Consider the following 25542-nt stretch of genomic DNA (forward strand, 5'->3'; position numbering starts at 1 on the left):
TTTCAAAGCAGTGCCTTCAAGAAGTCTCAAGTGGAAGACATTCTGAAAATTTTGCTGTGAGCTCTCTTTTCTGTAACAGTAACCATTAGAATAAAGTGGTACAAATAAAGCCTAGTACATAAATTTCCATTAAGCCAGGGCATTCACTTATGTGAGTTTTCAGGAAGAACATTTATGACTCCATGCTCCCTTTAAATTCACAAAACAATTATATGTTAAGTCTTCACAATTCAGTCCTAGGGCAGCTAGACATATAATGTATCCTTTTGTTCTCCTGCAAAAGTCAAACTAGAAATAACTACTTTAGAGAAACAGAACCATATTTGATCACCCGCATGGTGCTATGGGACATACCCTCTCATAGTGGGATGCCATAACTTCTTTAACTTCATTCCCTGTAACATATTTCTCCTAGAAGTAAACGCTAAGAGAACTGATGATTTGAAAATTTCAATGTGGTAGCATGATAAAAAGGCTCTTTCTAACATCTTATCAATGCCCATTATATCTTTCATTTCAGAATTCATTTAAAAAATCATAATGAGCATGCAAAATTATTTCACAGGGGTTTATAGCTCCTCTCCACTATAGATACAATAAAAACCATAAACAAACTAAAGACTATTCTAAGGTCTGTTGCATGAAGGATACATAATGACCACTGAAAAGAAAGTTGGGGGAAAAAAAAGAAACTAAAGAATAAAGCACCTTTCAGAACTGTTTGAGGCACAAGACGTGTAAGAACTGCACAGGTAAGGCTGTTTCAGTAGATTGAAAATAGATCCGATTCTGTGCACATGTAACTCATATGAGCTTATTCAGAAAATCAGGTGTGTCCAAGACTCATGTGAGTCACTTTAAATGTGCAATAGGCAGTTTGTTTATGTGCAATTGGGCTGCATTGAGCCCAGTTAGCCAGGAATGTTTTGGAAGTGATGTGCACATATCCATCAAATGAAAACTGCACAGCAAATCTCTCATAAAATGTGCCAAAACTACTACTACCCCGGCAGAACTAAAGACCCTAGTAGCAAACAAGTCTGCAGAGGAATGTCATTGGAGGATGACTTGATGAGGGTCTACCGAAATAATTTTATCCAATTATTTGCACTGAAAAAAAAAGCTTTCAGAAGTTTGTACAGACTTTGTACTTCTTCCTGCCTACACATACTATTCACACCCTATTCAATAATATGTTTTCTATGTAACAAAAATAGATGTTTTCCAGCTACGTAGCAAAAAAGAACCCATTAAGAAAATCTTCTGATTTTATTTTTCACCTTTGTAATCCATTAACTGTAATAGCTTTTAATGTACTTTTAAAATTCCTGAGCCTCTCAGACTGACTGAAAAAATACATCAACAACCAAAGTGTAAAAAGGTTATCTTGGTGATACTGGCTTTATCAAACCTTTAATTTAGCAGATCTTTATTGTATTATCTGTCATAGGTCAAAAATTTGACTATTATCTTTTAAGGGTTTGAGAAGTCCTAAGTGATACAGAAAGAGTGAACTCAGTATCTTAAGGATTTAACAACTAATCTATTAAGATTTAATAAATAAGATTTAAGATGTGAATTGAGAATGTAGACTTAAAATGTGTTAACTGCAAATGTATTGGCATGTAGAAACCCATCTAAGTATAATAATATTCTTCTTTTTACATTAAAATGCAATATTCAGTCAAATAAATACATTGTATAAGTAACCCTCTGTGAGTATGCATCCACACAAAAATGAAGAGATAAAATATGTTTACACATAGCAAATATGTTTACATCAAGCAGCCAGGCAGCAGAGCTGCTGATGAAATTTACTCTGTACATGAGCTGGTAAGTATCCTCCTTAAAAAAGGGCTTTCTCAGAATGGAATTTTAAGCAAAGGTCAGGATCACTTGCTTGATAACTTTGTTAGAGAACAGCCCAGGCTGGAGATAATTGTGTTGATGCCAAAACTTCCTTTGAGTCTTTCATATTTATAGAAACATATTCATATGTGTTTCTGTATTTATTAAAGCATGCTATCTTTACATTGTGCATGCCTTTTAAGAGGATTTACTGCTTATAATACAAAATGAATATCTAACTATATAGGATGGCATATTTATCATTAGTTCCCTTTTTGATGCATGAATGCTAACAGGAAAATCCAATTCTAACTTCGGAATATTTAAATTTTCCATTTTTAACTGAGGATACTTTGAAATTTTTCATTCTCTTCTACAAAATATTAGCCAAAGGTCTAAGACTGATGTTGTCTTGACAGGGGGACATAAAATAAAAAGAAAGACAACCCAGGGGCTTTTTCATACATGGATTTGATAAAATTATACCTTAATTGCTGCTGTCAAGAAGCAGTTATTGTTGATTACCTGAAAATAACTTCTGGAATTTCCATTAATATCATAGTTTAAAACTCTTCTGAAAGAAACACTTTAACTTGTTTTTGAGCATGGTGAGTATTTTATATTTTGCCATAGAAAAGAGCATGCATTTTTTCAGCAAGAGAGTGTCCTTCCCGTAACATCTCAAATAACATATTCAATTGAAAATGTAAGCATGACATTCAGGCTTCATTTGCTGTTGGTGTCTATCTAAAAACAGCCCAAATTGATGGAGACAGAAAATTCTAATCTGATGCCCTAAGGCCAGATCAAATAAAACACTTAAGCATCTAAATTTGGTGCTAAAGCAACAAACTTTTCAGTGGCTGTGCCCCATAAGGGAATCTTGGGCTGAAGTGAGCCGAGTTTTACATTTCTTTGTAAAGTGCAAGTAGGTATTGCTAGCCAGGTACCAGTTAGAGGGTGCTATGAGCAGCCACTGCCTCCAACATCACCCAAAAAATGGCACCTGGAGCTAGTAAGTAGACAAACACTGTCAGCAGGACTGAGCTATTAATTACACCTTGCATACCCAAAACAACCTGAGTCCAGGTCATTAAGGGTAAAGGGATAATGTTAAAATATATCTCCTCTTTTACAAAAGGCACAGTGATTAAGGATAGGGCTCAGGAAATGTGCTCCACATCTCCAAGTACGGTGTGTTTGACTTTTAAGCCATTGGTTATTTTGAACTCTCTTTTTTTGAAGCACTTCAGATAAATGGGCAAAAAGAAGATCAGGATTCAGCCATCTAGTCTTTTATGTTCTCCACTAGTTCCTCTTTCCTATCCATGCTTAACAGATAGCATTACTGAAGAGCTGAACAGATACTCAGTTCCATAAAAAACACCAAAAATCTGCTTCTCAAAGCTGCAGACTGGGAAGGTCTGAAGGATGTCATACGTAAGCTGAACGGGAAAAGTGATGAAATGTACCTCACCAAAACTGAGGAACTAGACTCTTCATGTCATAGAAACTTGAAAAGACTTGAAGTCTTCTCTTAACATAGAAAACTGAAAGGATCCTTTCTTATATGAATCCTATACTTCACATAAGCCCTTCTTGTTAAGTCTGACTCAATAAAACCAAATGAGTATTATCAAAGAGTTCATAATTATAGATTACAAAATTAGATGCTTAGTTTTGGCTGTCAAACACTTGAGCTAACATTGTGTACTTGAACTTACCTCATTCTTCCCAGGACCATTTGCAGTTCTACAGCCTTCTTTCAGTAAAATTGGAAATGATGCTGTCTTCTAATAAGCAAAAACTTTGGAAATCTGGGGTAATTGACCTCTGGTGATACAGATGATGACATCTTGAATTATGTATGACCTGTGAGGCAGAAGTGCTCTGCTGTCCTCCCTAGTCCAGACTAGGAACCTCACTGGACCACAAATTACCTTAGGAAACCTAAGTATCCTTCTTATGGAACCCAGGGCACGAGTGGAACTTCAGACCTGTACACTGGGTCTGGACCCAGCACAAAGCTAGGATGCAGCCAAGCTGGAAAATGTCCTCAACACTCATGTTTCATTTTAACAATAAACATTCTAACATTGACAACAGAAACTCTTCCAGTTTTCCTGCAACAAATAATGACCCAGAGCCTTAGGTGAACTTTCTAGTTTTAACAGTCAGATCCACAGATCCTCATTTGATGTTTGGCGTCATAATAATAACCTGACCCAATGGAAGGTAAAGTCACTCACAACTCCACATACCAGAACTTGAAAATATATCTTGAAGGCAGTCTAAAGGCAAATAAAACAACCCCAAAAACACAAACAAACAAACAAATGAAAACTAAACCCACAAACAAACAAATAAAACCAAGCAAAGACCAAAAAAAAACCCCTCAAAAATTAAACAACAACAACAACAACAAAAAAATCAAAAAAAACCAAAACAAAACCAAACCCAAACAAAAGAAAAAACCCAACCAAAAAAACCCAACAAAAAACCCTCCACAAAACTACATAAGTGCTTTACTGGTAGCTTAAACCACTCTAATAAAATAAACTGATTTTTGTCATTAATAATAATTCTTGCTAGATTTTTAATAGAAATACATATGATCTTTGAAAGACTTATTCAGTTTGCCAATGCCAATCAACTGTTTCTAAATATATTACACCTTGTTGTGTGGACTGGTCAAATTAGCTCATTTGTACTATGTTTCTAACAGGTAAATGGCATTTTTCACCCACATCCAGCTCACAGATCAGGTCAAACAAATGGTTCACCCCTCTGACAAAAATTTGTTATGTTGATCAGTTAGCTCTGTTATAACTTTGTTCCCCCTTCAAGTCATCTGTTGACTGTCCCTGATCTCAGATAACTCCAGAGATTTTTCATCTTTTCCTTTTTTTTAATGGAAGAGAGGACAAAAAGAGAGAAGACAGGACCTTCCAGACTAGGAAGGATTTTCTAGGTTCTATTAAAAGACATTTTAGTTGCACCTAGTGTATTTCTGCCAACAAAAGTCTTAGAAGAAAACACATTAATTTTTAAATGGTTCATGATACTTACTTAGAGCTTTTGACTTCTATTTTCCTTTTCCCTTTCCTTTCCTTTCCTTTCCTTTCCTTTCCTTTCCTTTCCTTTCCTTTCCTTTCCTTTCCTTTCCTTTCCTTTCCTTTCCTTTCCTTTCCTTTCCTTTCCTTTCCTTTCCTTTCCTTTCCTTTCCTTTCCTTTCCTTTCCTTTCCTTTTCCTTTTCCTTTTCCTTTTCCTTTTCCTTTCTTCTCAGCTGAAGAAGATGATGGCATTTTAACAATAAAAGTGCCACCACCTGCATGTGTGTTTGCATTTTTAAATATGGTCACCGTCAGACTGATTTCCAGGGGTAAAACAGTTTCAAAACCTGATTGCAAGCTCACAGTGACAAAACTAGATAATTATTATCTCCCCAAATATCTGTAAGTCAAATCACTTGTTTTAATACAGATTAGATTAGTACTAAAGTTACAAGATTGATATGAGAGACATGATAAATGTAGTCATGACAGAAAACAATTTTTAATTTAGTAACCCCTATCAATCTAAATAGCCCATGAATATTTACCATTAATTCAGTAGGCTGGAACAGAGCAGGGAAAAAAAAAAAAAAAAAGAAAAGAAAAAAAAAGGTGTTTTGACCTAAACAGGACTGAGGAAAAAAGAGAATTCTCAGCAGTTTTACTGAGAACAGATCTTGCAAAGACTGGGAAAACATATTTGGGATATTCTTAATATGTACTTCTCTTTGCAGAACTTACCAGTCAGATTACAGTTAAACAAGTAACTTCAAAGGCTGAAATAAAATCATTTATGGAAATTCAAAACAAACCTATTTGATCACATCATACTTCACAGCAGGGATACAATTTGCAGAGGCTGAGTGAGGGCATAGTGTAAGCAAAAACAGGTTGCATGTGCAATGAACCAAACTAAATGGTTTATATAAAAGAAATGTTGTTTCCATTAATTTTTCTGGTAATCTTATTAAAAACACCACCTGTCCAGAACAGAATTGTCCAGGTTTTAATTCCTTTTCATATCTCAGTGTTCAAACACAAGACAGAGGAGGAATCACCTTATAGCTACTAAAATCTGTCACAAAATGTCTTATTCTGAAATCTTCATAGCTACAGCAGTTTCTCCAGCTCTGTTTCAACATCTGGTTATTGTACCTTTTACTTTTTCTCTTGTTGGGCTCAAAGAACTGACTTTTCTGATAAGCTTAAAGAAATTTTTTTTCAAAGCATGCATTGCTTTTTAAGCCTCTCTTTAAAAAAAATGTTTCCAGTCTATAAGACTTAAAATTCACATTTATTAAGCGAATAAAACACAAAATGCACCTTTCGAAATTTCACCACCACCCCACCAAAATCCCCTGTAAGAGCCCTGAACAGGAACTTGACTTTGAATACCAGCAGAGATGAAATGGTGTCATAATCAGCATAAGTGCATGTGGACTATTCACCTAGATCAAACACTTTGGTCATATACTCAATTAAATTTAAATCCCATTATATAATGTATACCAGCCTCATTTTATGCAATTCCCTAATTTAATGGCTTGGTATTAGCCTTTTTCATTTTTGCACACCTGGACTAATTTTCATGGTGCTCAGTCCCTCTGGGAAGTAGGTCATTAAAGTCAACTGGACGGAGACAGAAACTTTAAATTCCTAAACAGTGCTGCAGAAGGGTCAGAGTGACAATAATAATGTAAAACAGCTTTTGACTCATCCTACTTTGCAATATTTATGAAATTTCTCCCTCATATATATATATATATATATATATATATATATATATATATATATATATATATAATTTTATCCTGGTACAATTTGATTTGTGAAACTGAAAATAAAAAATCAGCTAAACAAAAATCTCAATAAGGAAATTAAAAATCACAATTATAGTAATATTTAGCTACCGAGACAACACCTGTTTTACACTGAAGCAGTAGAATTAGAATATTCATGTTACCTTTCTCAATGTGTATTCTTTTTGTCTCATGTCCCACATCATGACCAGCCAGATCCCCCTCCTTAGGTCCAGGCAGGACATTAGGTGACAAACCCATCAGCATTTGGTTCATAGAGAGCCCATTCTGATGGACAGCTGCTAGACACAAGCACAGGCAGAAAGAAATCAGCTGTCATACTAACAATACTCTTTTTTACTTATTTTACATTGTCTTCCTCTTAATTACACAAGAATTCTAACAATCACAAACTTACTTAATTAGTGCTATCAGGATCCACAGAGAGGAAAAGTTTCTTCCTGACACTTCTACTTTAAAACAATGAATTTTAAAAAGAAACTTCAGTAACTTTGGATAAAGTTGATTTGCAAGAGATTTGCAAATATGTTCTCCCTTATTTAACGAGAATTCTTAAATTTTTAGTTCATTGTACAAAAATGCTTGAGTACCAACATTCCCAATATGCAGTCCCTAATAACTTCCTTAAATGAAGCATTGTGGCCTTTCAGGTGATAAACACTGTTTTTCTATATATTCTGTGCAACAGTAGAATTGCTTATTTGCCCATCAGACAGGTGGAAAAGCCCTGTTCAACACCTTTCAGAGACCCTCATGAGTCTCAAACACACCTCAGAAACTCTTATTAGGTAGTTTATATTTCTATGCTTTTATTCTGGAAAAAAAATTTTTTTTCAAGATGTTTATGCAATTTTAGTAATTTTTTTTTATATGGAACCCATATTCCTGTACTAGCCATCTTTTTCTTGCTGGCACTACAAAAGATGTACTTAAGAATCAGGTGTAATGTTAGCAAATCAGATAGACAGAAAATAATTATCTTATAAATAAATAAGTTATTGAAGTGATCCACTACTTAAGGAACTCTGCTATGTTTACGTGGAAGAAAAAAAAGTGCAAAGGTCCCACTCATCTCTGTAAACTATATAGTAAACTGAACAGTATAATTTCCTTTTTTGTTAAAAAATGAGCAATTCCTTAGCAAAAACAATAAATATCTCTCAATTTAGATTTTGGGAGTTTTTGATGTTTTATTGTTTTAGGGTTTTTTAAAGAGAACAATGGAAAATAGCTTCATCAGTTGTAAACAAAAATACTGTTCAATCAATTAAGAAAAAATTTAATTCCCCATTTGTGAGGGGTTTTTTCAGACCTTCATGTATGAAGCCTGCAGTGGCTTGATCCTGGCTGGACACCACATGCCCACCAAAGCCACTCCATCACTCCCCCTCCTCAAATGGACAATGGAAAGGAAATATAATGAAAGGCTTGTGGGTCAAGCCTGGGGAAATAGACAGGTCACAGTATATGGGATGCCAATTTAATCTGCTCTCTGAATTGTTCAAGTGATAAGAAAACAGAATTTTCAGCTTGTCATAGTCAGGCCTCATTTCTTTTCTTTGGTAAGTCATTTTTCATCACACACTAATGAAAGATCTCTCATCTGAAGGTCAATGAAGAGTCAGTTTCCTGAGCATAGGGAGAGCCTGAAGAGGAGCAGCCTAAAGGACACGTGTTGCATCTAATCAGCATGGCCACCTATTTCATGCAGCTATTTCATGGCCTTCTATGTGTGTGCCAAACCCTCCAGTTTCACCTACTGACAAATTCCACTGTGGAAAGACTATTTAAACACACAAAAACCTGCAACAGAGCAGTATTAAAGGGAATGGACAAGTGTAATATGAATTTAAGTACACATCCATAAAATAGTATGCATTTAAATCCTTAATTTCCATTGCTGCACTGGAATATCACAGATTTCAGAGTCTTTGCCATGTAATTTACAACATGTATATGGAACTTTGATAAGAATGGCATCACTCTGGGACACCACAGTTTAATTTCACTCTGTCCCCTGTGAGCTATGAGGTGATATTCTTTCTATCATATTTCTCACCTTTAAAAAATTTTTGTATTTAAAAAAATTATGAAGTATGAACATTTTTAATTTCTTTAACCCAATTCTTCTCTTTACCAAGCAATTCTACCACATAAAATATTGCTTCTGAAGTCAGATTCAATATAGAAACCAAAACCGAGTAACCTGATTAAATAAAATTCACTTTCTTTTAAAAATGTTTACACTTTATGTATAGTTCTGAAACTAATCTAGCAAATTGCTTCCTGCCTGCAATTCTGTATTTCACTGCTCATATCTTTATGTTTAATATGACATGATGGCAGTTTATATCAGTACCTGCTAACGTAGCATCAGATATTATGGTACTGCAAACTGGGGAACATAATGTTGGGAGACAGTTATTGCAGCTGAGCTTCTGAACAGGAGACATATGAGACCTGTTCAAGGCGAGGGCACTGTGACCAGAAACACAAGCTGCACCTCATCAGCTTTAGAGGGGTGGGAAGGAGAAGAATGGGACCTACGGATTCTGTCTGAAGAGCTCTCGGTCCGTGCGGGAGAGCTGGACACGCTGCTGCTCCGATGGGAGGATGGGTGGCTGCCAGGTCTTCGGCCCTCTTCAAGAGAAGGAGCAGGAGAAGGGCTGTCTGGAACACGTTCCTAGACCACACAAAAAGCCATCGAGAAAAAATGGCAATGTTAAACCAAGCCTCTGTTTCCAAACATCACTTCCCTAAACTGAATCTCCCTCTTAAATTCCAACCTATTCATTCCTTTGTTGACATTTCCAGGATTTGCAGAGCATTCTCAAGGGAAACTTGGCAACTTTAGGACACTAGACCTTACATTTCAGCATGCAATGTGAATACTGCTCATCCTATCAGGCTTTTAACTGCCTTCTGGACTACTTTAAAAATTAAGATGTTTGTTCACCTTTTTGTTGTTGTTGTTGGTTTGGATTTCTTTTTTTGGTTGGTTGGTTTTTTCTGGTTTTTTGGGGTTTTTTTTGGTGGTTTGTTTGTTTATTTTATTTTTGTTACTCGTATCATGCAGTTGAATTGGAAGCATACATTTTGGCTTACAGATGTTAGCTTTATGGGATGAGGAATTATGTATTTCTGTAAATAAATAAAGACCAGGTACTGTTGTTTTATCTCATGTTGACTTTTACTTCACAATTTAATTTCAAAGAGGTTTCTTGGGCAATGAGATCTTTTGGAACTGTTATGGATAATAAAGAAACTATAACCTCCTTATAGTACCTATATCAGTCACATGACTGATGTAAGCCCAAATGCCTATTTTTACCATGGAACACAAACTTGGAATGAATCACACTTTTTGGATGAATGTGGCTATATCACTTCAAAATGGGGAAAACCACCACTCATATTTTTCTATGCAGGGAAAGGCCTGGCAGGGCAGCCAAGAGGAGCTACGATGCACTTCAAGAGTTTCCTTGGTTTTGAAAACCAGAATGTAAGGGCTGTGATGGTTTGAAATTGCATAGCTGCTGTGTGAGAATTGTTAGTATGTAGCAGACAGATACATCTGATATTTACCCAGAAGTCTGACACAAACAATGCAAACAATAATCAAATGGAGATGAGTGCAGGATAGCTCTTTCTAGAAAATTCACTGTCTTACCCTGCAGTTTCCTTTTTACTGCTGAAAGTTCTCAAGACTCATTGCTAAAGTATGTGAGAGTGAGGCTGTTTTGGAAAAATAGTGATAAAAATAAATGAATCCTATAGGGGAAATCTGTTGGAAGGATTGAAGATATTAAACTAACTTTTTTTTTTGCTTGTTTTTCTCCTTTTGATAACTGAAAACCTGACTTATAATGAGAAAAACAATGAGCCCAAACCACCAATCAACAAACAACTGCACACATTCAACTCACTAAAAGCTTTTGGTAATGAAATAATACAATTAGTATACATGTGTAATAACACAAAAAAACTCTTGCTGTTGCAATTGTATTTTCTTGAAAAAAGCAGTACATTCCACACACAGAAAGGTTCTTTTCAAACAGTCATTCTTTTATCATGCCCAGTCACTAGATAAATATTTATTTCTCTGAATGCATTCCCAAGAAATTTTGCAACATCCTCAACTATAGTAATCAATAGATTTGTTCAAGGTAAGTTTCATAAAAAAATATCTGCTGAACTTGAGATTCTGATTGCAAAGGGATTCAATGAGCATACTGATGGAGTGGGAGGAGATTTTTTAGAGCAATGTTGCAAGACATTTAAGTGGATTCCACTTTAACAGTCTTAGGTTTTTAAGTCAAAAACCTTGATGAGGATAGCTTAACTGCATCATAGCTCTAGGCTTATTATGACTTTGATTGTGTTTATATGTCCATGATCTGGGTATTCAAGAGGAGGATTATAATGCAGATGTTTTCAGAATGTAGAAGATTTATTTCTTTAGATTTAGGAGGATTTAAGCATGCACAGTGTACAGATTTGATATAAATTAGAACACGGTATATTTAATCATTCATTTAAAATATAATTTCACTGTTTGGCATACAATGTATTGTTCTTAGAAGGGTTTCATTAAAATGAAATCCAGTGAGCACATAAGATTTGAATACAGAGCTGCAGAGTAAATTAATTTATTTAAACAGCTTAATTTGTTTATCCTATTTATTTATGTGTGCTTTTACAGCACGTATTATGAGATGGAGCGAGCAAAAGGAATGCACAGGACAACGAAATATAATTACTGTACAAACAAAACAGATAATGAGTTTTATTCTCATATTATATGACATAGACAAAATCCATGAGAAAACTATATATCTTGGCTTTATCAATTCATTTGTAAAATATCCTTTAATCCCAATAATACATGGGACTGAACTACACAGAAATGCAAAATAAACCAATTTAGTACCTTAACTATTGTTTTATATCCTTGCTTCATATTTCCACAATCAGCAGTCTAGTCTATAGCAATTTTTTGTGTTTAACAAATTCACTGCAATAATAAATGGCAATGCTGCTAATAATAAATTGAAGTACTCTGTAGTTGTAAAAAAGCCATAGTAATAAACTAACAGCACTGGAATATCAATATGTCTTCCTTAAGCGAGATTTTGTGTAGAAAAGATTAATTTGGTTTGTGGCAAAATATTAACTTTAGACTCCATTTAAAATTTTTCAAAAAAGGAACTGTTCAAAATTGTGTTTATTAAATAATGCAGATCAGAGATACTTTTTCACTTCTACAGCCTGCCACTTTTGTACAAGTTACTCTACACGAAACAGTAAAGAAATAGAACTTACTGACTTAAAATCCTGGCAACAGATATCACCTAGGATTCTGTCCACTGCCCAATATTTTTCCTAAAACTTAACTACTTTCCTAAAATTTTACTCCAAAGAGGCAGATATTTCTGGAAAATCTGGAGTATAACCCTCTCTCACTACTTTTTTTCTCCATTTTTTGCTAGTCACAGGTAAAAAGTATTGTTAACAATTTAGGTAATATGCAGGAATTTAGCATCTGGTTCACCAATGTTTCAGGATTGTTAAGCCTCTCAGTTAGGTATCAGAGGCTTTACTAAGCAGTGGGCAACAAACTCTTAGGGGCCAAATTTGAAGCATTCCTTATCTTGGTGATCTTCACAACTTGATCCAAATCATGAATCCTAAGCATTTAGAAATCTGGCATTTGCCTCCTCCAACAATGTTCCTACCACAAAGAAATTTTCACTCTAGGGAACTCTAACACCCTTTCTTGTACTCTTATTCCAGTGACAAGTTACACACTCTCAATATCAAGTCCATTTCATAAGTAACAGGTTTGTTCCTGTGACATTTGGTATATTATCTTATGCTGTTAAAAAACAGGTAAAAGATTTCAGTATCAGAGATTGAAACACATGAGATTGAGGTTATCTCTGGAATTGAAATCACCCCAGTTTTGTTCCAGAATACTACATAACATTCACAAAATCACACTGTCTTGATCTCTTTAAGTAAAACAGGAGAGTTCTTATGTATTTATCAACTTTTTTTCTAAATTGGTTTGTCAAATAGGCAAATACTGCAAAATCTTATTCTGAAAGTTATTTTTAAGTAACTTTTAAAAAAATAATTATCTTAATACATCAATAATGCTATTCAGAAGACCAGAAATACTTTCTTCCCTATATCACATCTTTGTCCATATATGAGGTTACAAATATTAATTTCTTTTTGTTCCTATTTTATTTCTGCTTCAGCAGCATGCTTTCACTGTTTGAACATTGCTTCGTTACCAAAAGCCTTCCTCAAAATATATCAAAACACAAAGCTGATGAAGTTCAGCTGTTGCATCACTATTGAAGACATTTCAGGTAATATATGTAGGAATAATACTTCTGCTCCTAAGAGGACAGAAAAGTAAGTGGTATCTTCTAAGTTGTCACCACCTCATTTTGTCCATAAATATTTTTTATTCTTTGCCATTCTTGTTCCTTACTAACAAAATTGTTTACCATTTCTGACAAACTTTGAATACATGTTCTTGCAATAACCAAACCAGATTTGCATGCACAGTCTCCTGGCTATTTGTCTCCTACAGGTATTTAGTCTTGGCCTTTTACTATGTTCTAGTTTACTTTGCCTTAAAACTCATCCCTTGGGTTCAGTTCTCCTTTAATTTTAGTCATGGAATGAGCTTAGACACACAATTAAGTCTTGCTCTAAAGGTATATAATTTTTTAACTATTCAGTTGTCTTGCTCTTCTTCAGTATTGAACAAACTTCCTTAAGGATGTTTGTGCTTTAAGTCATTGAAGTGCAAGAATAAAGTAACTTATTTTCAAGGTCATACTTTTCATAGTTCAGGTAACTTTTGGAATTGTTTAGGTTGGAAGAGATGTTCAAAGGCCATCAAGAGATGTTTAAAGTTTCAATCAACCTGTCAGCAGGGACACTGTCCACTGGAGGAGGTTGCTGAGAGCCCCATTCAGCCTGGCCTTGAACACTGCCAGCTATGGGGCAACCACAGTGTCCCTGCACAGGCTAACTGCATGCTAGGCAAAGTATAAATGACACAAACTGTTTTATACAGTCGTGATAATAATAATATTAATGATCAGCATCAGCATTATCTTTTAATCAGGAGTGTGAGAGACTGGACTGGTTAATGACCCAAAAGGCCCACTTGACCACCCAGGTGCAGAGGGCACACACTCATCACTGAAGGCTACAGCTGGGTGTTGAAAAAGATAAGAAAGGAGGCTGGCAAGATGCAAATCTTGTCAATTTGCCATTGGGCTAGTGCTTTTTATCATGTCTCTGCCCTTTCCATAATGGCTCAGGCATGAAAACTCACCTCAGAAAGTACTGGGACATTCACACAAAGTCTGAAGGTGTTCACCCATTCTGATGGACATAAGTGACTCAACTGTGCTGACAGGAGAGGTGGCATCCCCAGAGGTGTCATGGATCATGAAAGACTCCAGAAGTGTCCTGTGATCCACAGCCTTATACCATTCAGTGTGAAACTCCCTACCTCAGGAGTGGAACCTGGGCATTCCCACCTGAACCTAAGCATATATAACTGTGGAACTTTGGTGTTTTGTGAGCTTTTCCTATTCCTGACAGATCAAGACAGCCACAAACACTTCAGCCAACAGATATTGAAATTGCTACAGTCAAGTCTTGTTGTGAGGTCTGTGGGTGGTGATATCTTTCTAGTCCTTTCCAATTTTAAGTGTCATTTTTACGTTTTTATATTGGTATATTACTACATAAAATAATAACCTAAATGGCTACACATGTGCTCCCCCATTGCAACCAAACTGTTCTAAAATAAACCCTCCAAGTGTGCATTTAAGAACACGGATTTGTGTTTTTTCATACGACATCCAGCGTGGTTTTGCTCTAATCTGCCCCAAGGAATCTATCAAAGAGAACCTGCGTTACCTTCACCTTTTGGTGGTTGTAACAAGGAGTAGGTTATATTTTTTCCGACCTTTGTGGGAAGACACCTGTCTTCCAAGACTTTTTGGTGGTAGAGTTATGAAAATCGCTTTTAAAAGTGATCAAAACACAGATTTCTTTCTGCAGTTTCTTACTGACTTATTTTGAACTTGTGCGAGATGCATTCCAGGAATAACTTTCTTGTAAAATGTCACATTTAATTTGACATTGCTTTAGCTGAATAAGTGTAAGAAATTAGTAACTTGAGTATCTTTTGTATTTTCTGCAAACAGAACATTTTATTTTTACAGTTTTACTTTTTCATTCCACTTTAGTCAAGACACTATGGTGCTCTAAATGAATATTTAGACTCAGGAAGTGAAAAATTAAATGGACTAATAGTTAGTTATTTCCTAACTTCCTCAGTCACGTCTATAAGAGTGTTATCAATCTGACTGAATGCTATAAAATTTCATTTCTATTTCCTTACCTGCATACTATCTGGCTTGCTGAAGATCTCGCTAACTTCACACTGATGCACATGACATCTTTTTCACCTTGTTCTTACAGATCCACTTCTAATCCCAATCAAAATTCAGGAGTTCTAATATTTTATGTTGTCATTAACTGCACTATTATTTTAAATCTTAGATGTCTTATGAAGAAAAGAATCCATGATGTTTACATTACCTGTTTTCTCTCTCTGTGAATACCTTGAACTTATTTATCTTTTGGACCAATTGAAGTTGATTTCTATTACATTTTTTACTTCCACAATTTTTCATTGTACCTACTTTGCTCTTCTCGTCCCAAGAATACTGACAACCGAAAGCATAAAATGAAGAAAGAGATCAACTGAAGATAAGACTGAATTGGCTTGATTTTTAGTGTCCTGTTTTCTACATGTATTATTCCAGCAGAAGTTAACTGAGAGGAAGCCAAATAGGAGACTTCCAAGTAATCCTTTAACAGTACTTGCACCACAAGAGATCTAATCCTTGGAAATCATGAGCAGTACATACAGCACAATGACCCAGTCAGGAAGTGGGTGTCAGTGGACAGGGCCATTACAGAGATTAAAAACAAGCAAGCAAACAAAGTTGATCCCTATCAACAGAAGAAAGAGCTTGGTTTTACCTTCACAACGAATATTTCTTCTAACAAACAAAATATCCTTCTAAGGTACACAAAAAAACTCCATGCAATAGGCAAATATATAGACATGCAAGAAACTCTGTTCCAATCAAATTAGTAACTCCTTATTGGCAAGCTGGACACACTTTCTGATTTTTTTTTTCTCCTGATTTCTCTGATTTTTTTTCTGTTTTTCTCACGCTACACACATAGCTCCCCGTTACACACCAGAACATGCAAATTTCCTAACATATGAGCATTTGGCTATTAGCTTCAAACCACACCTCAGAAACACGCACAATAAAAGAACCATAGGATCCTCTATTATTAAAAAAATCCTCCAATGATTCCAAGTTACAGCCTACCACATTTAGTTAGCATCCTCTAAGGTCATTATATAAAAAGTGTATTAAAAGCTAAAACAAATAATATTAATCATATAGATAGAACTAATTAATGAGGTGGAACACAGTGTCCTCTAATATAAAGATAGTTAAGCCATAATAAAGAAGGTCAACTATACTATGACCTAAGATCTACTCATTCTAAATGAAAAAAAAAAAAAAAAAAAGTGTGCATATACACAAGTTATTCTAAGGCAGAGATTTTCTCTATTATGTTCAAATTCCTACAAATTAGATATCATATTCTCTGCAGCTAGGATAAAATTTTTATTTGAATTACATTATACTTAAAAATTCATTGGTATATTCTAATTTCCATGTTTGGTTCCTTAACATGTAAAAGCAGTTGTTTTAGGAGCTGATAGTCCTATTTTTATTCTAAAATATTTATTGTAATAAAATTACATTTTATTATTTAAATGCTCTAAATCAAATTTCTCCTTACATACAGAAGAAAACTTGATCATACGTCTCATATCAGATAAAGAGGAAATTAAAGTAGCTTCCCTCTTGCCCTTTTACACATTCAAGAAAAGCATTTTAAAGTAGTGGTAAAATTTCTGGTTTGAATGCACAATGCACTAATGTCTCTAAAAATAGTAGGTTATCTGAAAAGTCAGGTGTTTTTCAGGTTAGGCATACAAAAAAGGTTTTTCTGCCAATTTGGAACACAATCAATTTTGTTCTCATTCCCTGTCTGTGAAAGGCGTACAGCATATCCAGCTTCACAGGAATGCTGCCACTGCCTGCATAATGCTTTTCCTGTAAGATACAGAAGCGTCCACAGAAAACTTTTGCCTTCAACACAGGATTCAAGATCCAGATCAGTGAAGTGAACTTGCCCTTTTTCCTCTCAGAGTCTGTTTCCTTTCAGGTATGCTCTCTGGACTTGCTCACCACCCATCTGATAAGAGACATTAAAATGTACTCTGCTCAGCCATTTCTATATGGCAGAGATGTATTTCCTCTCTTTGGCTATTATTTGGACTTTTTGGGAAAAAAATCACAGAAACACATGAGTCTGAGTTGGAAGGGTCCCAGAAGGACCATCAGGTCCAGGTCTCGAGTGAATGGCCCATATAGGGATTGAATCCATGACCTGGGTGCAATCAGCACCAGGCTCTGACAACCTGACCTATCTATTATAGGCAAAAAAAGATAGAAACATTGAATTACATCAACAGGAACACACATATTGACAATGAAAAATGAAAAAGTGAATGAATTCTAAAATTAAATTTCATGTCAGAATAGTCCTATAAACAGAGTTCTTCTAAAAAATAAAATCTGTCAGCAGCTACTCTTGTTAAATAAGTTAACAGTAAACTTCTGCTATGGGATCACAGGAACATATCTATCTATATATAGATAGATTTAAGAAAAGGTAAAAAATAGTGTAACACAACCAGTGCTATGATAGGTGTGAGGAAATTAGCAAACTTTAGTCTGATATATCCATTACACAGTGCAAAACTACTGTGCCACTGCTGTCTTCACTTTTTCAGCTGGACATATTGGTTTCTTCTGTTTTATTCTTAATTCTTCCTATAACTATTAGTCACATATAGATAAATTGCAATTTTTGATTCTGGCATGCTGCCGCTCTGTTCTAACTTTTACAATGTAATTTCAAGTTGCTATTATTATAAAGTATGTCCTGTATATTTTCATATATCTTTCTGCTGAGTGGAAAAAAAATTGATGTAGTGAAACTGCTAACAAGCTCAGCCTTTGAAACCACGGGCAGGTGATGAAAGCCACTTCATGTCTAAAGCATCCCCAGGTCACAGCTGTCACACTCACTGCAATTCATTGTTGTCACAATCTGCTGTCCCTGCTTGTTGTTGCTCTCCTCTTATTCATCCAACTCATATATCTAAACATTCCATTACAAAAAGACATCTAATGCTCATCTCATGTTCGAAAGGGCACAACACTCTTCTGAAATATAATTCTGAAGATTTTAGGGCTCAGAGTTCACTGCCAAATCTAAGGTGTTGCTTTGTAAGGCTTCCCTTGTAATTTTGTCTTTGTCTCATCTCCTGAATGCAGCAGGATAAAATGTTTAGTTAGTACATGATCTCAGCTTTATTCCAACATCTTATCATGAAGAAATGAAATATTGCCCAGTAATAGAAAGGCATTTGAAGCTTTGTGAGTTTAAAGATAACAGCGCTAGCTGTGAAGTCAGTGAATTGGAAGGAAAGGTCAGCAAGTCATCTACTGTGGCACTGCTCACAAAGGCAATCCTTCTATCCAGTGAACCTGGTTGTTCGCAATCTGAAGACTTTGATTTTCTAAGACTTAATTTTGTTCTTTGTTACTTAATTAGATATGGTTACTATTGATTTACTTTTCAGAGTCAAAATTTCTCACAGGCCTTCTAACTTTCAAGCAGACTTTACACTGGCAAACATGCAGTACTCTAATTTCAAATCTATGCTGTTGTTTCAGGTTACAACTACAAACTCTTAGATGAGTGATTCAAAAACTTTTCAATTTGTGGGAACATTGACACTAAGGAGAAAATACTTCAGTAAAATTAGGGTTAAAAAATGAGTAAAACCATAGTGAAAACAAAACCAAGATGTCTCAAAGTAATTGCAATAAAAAACTGGAAGCTATAATTCTAATAACAAACAGTTTCATGAAAGAGAGCAACTGTACTATTTATCCATTCCTGTGAAAATAAAGAAAAAGCAGGTTAGACCTTCTCACTTACATTTATTCTTGAAGATATTTATTTTGATTGTAGTATAAGTTATTATTCATAAACATTACACTGCCAGCACAAGGTTCAAGAAGTGTGCTGATTACAGTTGCCTGCTCAACTACTCGGTGCATAGAACTCAGTGGGCATTAAAATCACAGCCTCTGACTATGCCTAGAGAAGAACAGGTAAATTGCCAGTGACATTATGTCCATCCCCATGGGAAGACAATCACCTAATAATGACCTCATCCTTTTAAGTTTGTGGGGTTTATGTTTCAATCCTGTTCAGTATTAAAAAATAGGAACATAAATACTTATCTGTGCTACCTCTATCCACATGACCATATCCTCTGCAATAGAGAATAACAGAGGATATAAATCTAGACATATGTTGTACCACAATGGGGCTGAAGGAATGAGTAGGAAACATGAGTAAGTTCCTCAGCCCTTATGGCACTGTTGAAATAACTATGTGCAGCAAGATTTTACATTTAGAAGTGAGTTTTGAGGGACAAGTAAAAACTTGTGTTTATGGATTCATCTGTAGTAGAAATTATTTGTGGGCAATAACTTACAGGCCTTAACTGAAGAAGTCATGACAGCACTTAGGTAATGTCATGTTCTACATAAAGGACCTAAAATCCTTAACTTACTAGTGCAAAGTTCAGAAGAAATCTGTATTTCATCCTCGTATGTGCACACTTTTCTAAAGAGAACTTAGGTTAATGTGGTCATTTAAAAACATTTCATTGAAATACACATATTTTTATATTACAGTTATGTGCAAACCAGATGGGAACATGAAACCTGGTTTGTCAAATAACTTGCACAGGATGTTATGCCAGGAGTTATGCAAAAGTTGGCAGCTACAATGAATATTTAATTAGTATGGATATGAGAGCTGAATTTTCAAAAATGTCATTGATACATACTGTAGATTATTAATACAAACAAATGCTCAAATAAGCAAACTTTTGGAAAGAAATTATGATTTTCCAGTTATAACATGCTGTTGGAATGTTTTAGAGAGTCTAAATTGCTAGGTACTTTCAAGGTCTTCACCTAGATTATAAGGAATCTATCTCTGCTAAAGGAAACAGAGTTACAAAAATGGACTTGTTAAGAAGGAAACAACCCCCAGGATAAGGAAAATTTTCTGGTACGGGACTGCCCACCGTTATAATAATACACAAAATTATATAGTATGTCCCTTTCAGAGTCCAATAGTTTTAAACCTACTAGGCAAGTTGAGATCACATGAGCCAAAAGTACTTCTCAGTTAAGTGTTTCCTGGGTCCAGCAATGTTCCCATAATGGGGTTACATCTGTCAACAGAGCAGGCCCTGCTTTCCACAAAAGGAAAGCATTTTTACATGGCCTATGAGATATGCTGTACTTAAATGTACCTGACTGGTAACTGGAGACAAAGATAGTGGTCACACTGCAATATGCTCCCACAGACATAATTAAATGTAGGCCATGGTAACTTAAGCAGCTTTAATAGCAACAACTAACTTGTAAATCAGCTTTACAAGCTAGAAGTCAGCTTGTTGAAGTTTAGAAACAGAAGGTTACCAATGCTCATGAAGGTCAAATTTTATACTCTTACATATGAAATAAAATGGCTCATAGAAAATGAAAGGAGGGAAAGTATCATGAAAATAGTGAAAATAAAGAAATAAAGTTTTGTTGGCACAGTAATTCATATGCCAGGTGTCATTTAGCATGTGCTCCATCTCAATCTTCATTTTTTAGATCCCCAGTAGGACTAGTGGCTACAGTTTCAATTAAGAAAATAAATTTAGAATGAAATAAAGCACCATGTGTTTTCCAGAAAACATTATTATCATATAACTCTTACTAAATACCAATCAGTAAAAATAGGAAAATAGAGTTGCAAAAATCACCATGCAATCAGTTAGCAGCAGAGTGCTCATATCCCCAACACAGGGGCAAGATGGAAACCAGGGCGGGATCTGGTCTTGTTGGCATACTACCTAAATAATTAATTCTTTTCAAACCAGTATCTTAACTCCTCATGTCAACAAAGGTGAGAAAGGGATGCCACTGAAGGCCTCCAAAGGAGACCCTAGATTTAGAGGTATAGGTGACTAAATTAGGCCATCAGATCATATTTTCTAGGTCAATAAAAACATAGATTTGTTGACTTTCAACTGAACAGTTCTTTGCGGTTCTGTGCTTGTTAGGTTAAAGAAGAAAGGTGCACCAGTATGTTGAATGTCTTAAAAATGTCAGACCTCTTCACTCTATTTAAATCATTATGAACTTCAGAACTTTTGTAACTCCTGATTTGAAGGTCCAAGAGATTCTAAGTTTACCTAATTTGTGTCAAAGAAATTGCATGAATGGATCGATTTCCAATATAGCCCTGAAAAACTACATAAACTTGCTTTTGTGTGGCTATTTCTAAGATACATTAGATAAAAGAACAAAAGTTTGTGTATTTTCTCTTTCTCATTTGTTAGACCTAAAGAAGGATAAGAGGCAAAATGTAGATAACTGAATAAAGATCAAGTCACAATTACCTAATGGTAACAGGGAAGTGTCTTTTTAAATGAAATGCTTTAAAATGAAAACAATTCACCTTCAGTAAAAAGAATAAAAAACTCCATGCCTCTGGTAAGTGCCTCTATAACCAGATTAAGTTAATTAAAGGCCAGAAACAAAACCTAAAACAGGTAGACAAGTTCAGATATCAGATATTTTTGAGATGTCCCTATAATACTACACTTCTGGCCTGCAGATTACTGGGACTGTTCTGTGCTACTTCATTCTAATTTGTTTTGAGATTTGGAAAATTTAGTTTCTGCACAGGTAAAATATCAAACCTTTCAGCCTTCTTCAAATAACTTAGAGCATTTCAGTTCAAATGCTTAGGTTTTAAAAATGGAAGAACAATCTCTTCTAATTTAAGAGTAATATTTCCATGACATCTCAAGAAACATTAGAGTACAGACTATAAAATACAAGAAAAAGACAAAGCTGTGTATGAAAATGCTTCAATTTGAGCATTGCTTTAATACTGATTTAGAGAGAAGGAGGGAAACTGAGATGCTAACAGTGGCCACTGGTATCCTGTTGTGCTCTCAGAGTCATCACACTCGGTTTTCCTGTATTTACTGACTTCATGACTTACCCTAGAACATTTGACACCTATCCAAGACACCTTTACAATGTTTATGGTGGCTGGGAGCGGGCTACGATTTGGCGCCTTTTGGTTTGGTTTGGGCTCATTTTGGTTTGGTTTGGGCTCATTTTGGTGTGCTCTAGAGTTACCTTGATAACAGATGTCTCCACCCGGGAGGGAGGGCTCTGCACTTGTGCTGCTGCTGCCATGTTGGCGATGGTGCTGAGGTGGTTCATCTGGCTCATTGCCATCGTGACAGAGGCTGGAGGTAGGCTCACGGGAATCAGCGGGTGGGGCATCATCATAAAAGGAAGTTCCAATCCTGTTGGGGGGAAAAACAGGGAAATTGATTTATGCATCTTTTCTTAAGCACTGTCTTCTTTTTCTCCTGATGGACAGCATTCAAGTGACGGGTGACAAGATGGTTCACATTGCAGGAGAAGGCAGCTCTATGTCAGTTCTCTTCTGAGAGATGCAGGGGTGAATCACTAGCAACCATGGAGAGTTTCTAGCCACAAGGAGAGGCTATTAGACCTCTTAGTCTGTTTATATCTGTGTAATGTATGATATCATTGCTAAGCCATGGCTATTTATTACAGTTTTTGATATCTGCTGTAAGGTGCCTTAGCAGTGCTTCATTATGCCACTGATGCACAAGTTAGCAGTTATTTTAAGTATCAATTTTATTGCATACGTATTTGTTCTTTACTGTCTCCACTTCCCCTGCTTAATACTCTAAGGGAAGTAGTCCAGAATTCTGCACATCCTTGATTTTTTCATTGCCTATTTATAAACACCAAAAAAAAGAGACAGGAACTAGAAAACTGCTGATGTTAGTGCTGAAAGATGTCAACCCGTACCATTTGGCAGAAGATGGTTCTGTTGAAGAGGGTTGGGAGGATGGCTAACTGGAACATTATGCTGTCCAGGCAAGTTGGGGTGGTTAACAGAGGCCTGTGATCCTTGGGTGGGGGGAGACTGAAGTTTTTCTTTATCCCAAGAACCATCACTGCTGCCTGTGGGGAATGAATATATATTATTTGGATGAATGAAGACTCCAAATTTTCAATTTCTGAATTTGGAAGCAAGGCCAGACTTCTAACCTTTTTTGCAGGTGGAAATTTGTTTTTTATTTTCTTTTTAATAAGTGGGTTGGGGAAGTAATTTAGGGTTGGGATTTTTTTCCCACCCTCTGAAAAAGAATAACTTTTTTAAACTAAGAGGTAGCACTTAGAAAATAAAACTATATATGGTACTTTTTAATATGTGAGAGAATGTTTTTGCCTGTAAAATGTCTAACAAAAATATGGCCTGTTATGCCAATTAAAATTTAAACTACAGTTATATCGTGTCCTGTATTTGTGAATAAATAAACATTCTTTGGAGTAATTAAAAAATTAATTTATTGAGGGCACCAACATGCATGCATATATGCTTGACTGATGATTCTATTTTGTATATTAAATTTTTATTTCATACTATTAATATAAATGTTAGGGATTACATTGATTCTTGCAGTCTTCTGGTAGTGGAACAGACTAACAGCAAAGAAGAATGGGGACAAACAAGTACTGAGATGAGAAATCATTCATTTCTTTGAGAAGCACCCTTTTTCACTATTGCAGACTTCCTCATAAAAAATAACCATTGAATTAAATAAGATACAATTAAAGGACAATATGATACAGTCTGTACAAAGGACAATAATAATTAATATCTCATTATAAATTCGTATATTTATGTGCAATGAAAAGGTTAAGATCTTCCAACCTGACAAACTGTATTATTCTTGGTGTGTACTTACTTATAATGCTGAGATTGAGTGTATGTGTGTTTATGCATACACAGTATTCTATACACTCACTGTATGAGTTTATTTACCATACACAATCAATAAACAATGTTTGAATATATTAATAAATATGGATATATGCATGCATTCTCAGCAGTATTAATATACCCATCAGCAATATATGATTGCTTCCTTTTTTATGTAGAGCACAATTTCAACCTCCTGACTTTGAAAATGTCTACTCTTTTCATGGGAGCATGTCTTGATAGGGACTTTAAGATGATACACGTCAAGATCTATTTGATCTATGCTCAGTTTCTATTTAGCATTATGGATTATAGCAAAGTACATATTTCTGAATGTTTTTCTACGTACATCCTACTCTTTAATGAACAGCAGAGCCTGAAAAACAACAGGAACGACACCACCTCCTCCTTACTTCAGTAGAAAGGGGATAAGCCTATCAGTTTTGACATATTTTAACATCGTTTTCATTGGATGACAAAAGCACAGAAGTTGGTAGAATTCCAATTTAATTTCTCTAGATCTATTAAAAACCTGATTGTAAAAGCTGTACAACATAGTTTATAATGAAAAATACTCCATTATTGCCATGATTTTCTTTCCCTAGTTACTTCAGGAAGACAGTTAAGGCTCAATATAAATTCTAACTCATTAGCTCAGTACTGTCTCAATCCCAGTGTAAATTGTTCAGAAGTAGGTAATGAAAATTCAGTCCAAAGTCTCCTGCAATCAAACAAAGCAATTTTATGAAACAATGAAAAGAATCAATTATATTAGATACTTTTATTATTTTACAAGAAATTTTCATAACCTTTATGCAGTGAACATACTTGAGATGGTAAATCCTCATTCAAATCTCATAACCTCGGACAAGTGAACATGTTTTCTTATATTTTGAGAACTAAGACACTCTCAAAAAACCTTAACACACATTTAAATACATCGTAAAGCAGCTAAATCTTATCTGGAAAAATATTTCTTTTCCTTTTAATTTCATATTCTCTAATTTTCTGCTTTTTACCACTGCAGTGTACATATTTTGCTCCTTAACATCCAGGCCTACCCCACCCTCCTGTTTTGCTATCCCTTCTGAAGAGTTTACAGCAATCCATTGTGGAAGTCATCCCACCATGTCCCCGTGCTGGCAACTGTGCCGCAGTTTTCCTGCTGCACAAGGGCTTCCAGCCCTTCCTGTGTGGTGGCCATGCTGTGGGCATTCCTCTAGAAGCACCTCAGCTGGCCGATTGCTCCCACCACCTTTTTGGGGGAGACAAGTAATCCCTACATGACTATTCTTAGGTTCTTCTGTGATTTCTAACACATCAATAAACCACTTTGCAGTCTTTGCCAACACATGGCTCTCCATCCTCTACCTCCATTGAGATGGTAGAGCAAAGTACCTTGCTAAAACACTGTCCTTCAAACACTACTGTGCCTCTTCCAGACATCTCTAATGAGCTTGATTTTATCCCTTTCCCCCTTTAAATCTAGGTTAAATCTCTTTCAATGAGCCCTACTAATTCCTGTTTCCCCTTTGAGCCAGGTGTAACATCTTTTTTATATATATGAATACAAATAATATATAAATATATATTAGTAATTATATGAACATTTTTTAGCATTATAAGGAAGATGTTTGCATTTTTTAGCATTATA

The 25542-nt window shown here is 35.4% G+C and overlaps 1 protein-coding gene across 6 annotated transcripts in view; it reads right to left on the bottom strand.

The window, feature by feature from the left end:
• The window catches only part of DACH1 (dachshund family transcription factor 1), a 352211-nt gene that overhangs the window by 95087 nt on the left and 231582 nt on the right, over positions 1 to 25542 (bottom strand). For 2 of the 6 annotated variants that reach the window (XM_063149417.1, XM_063149419.1), the window contains exons 4-7: positions 22931 to 23086; positions 22220 to 22392; positions 9270 to 9405; positions 6866 to 7003 (exon numbers count right to left, since the gene is read on the bottom strand). In XM_063149417.1, coding sequence (XP_063005487.1) covers positions 6866 to 7003; positions 9270 to 9405; positions 22220 to 22392; positions 22931 to 23086 — 603 coding nt within the window. The remainder of the gene's footprint in view (positions 1 to 6865; positions 7004 to 9269; positions 9406 to 22219; positions 22393 to 22930; positions 23087 to 25542) is intronic. The other 4 variants (XM_063149421.1, XM_063149422.1, XM_063149418.1 and 1 more) reach the window with 3 other exon arrangements.

This window comes from Melospiza melodia, chromosome 2 (genome assembly GCF_035770615.1).
Source record: "Melospiza melodia melodia isolate bMelMel2 chromosome 2, bMelMel2.pri, whole genome shotgun sequence".
NCBI lineage: Eukaryota > Metazoa > Chordata > Aves > Passeriformes > Passerellidae > Melospiza > Melospiza melodia.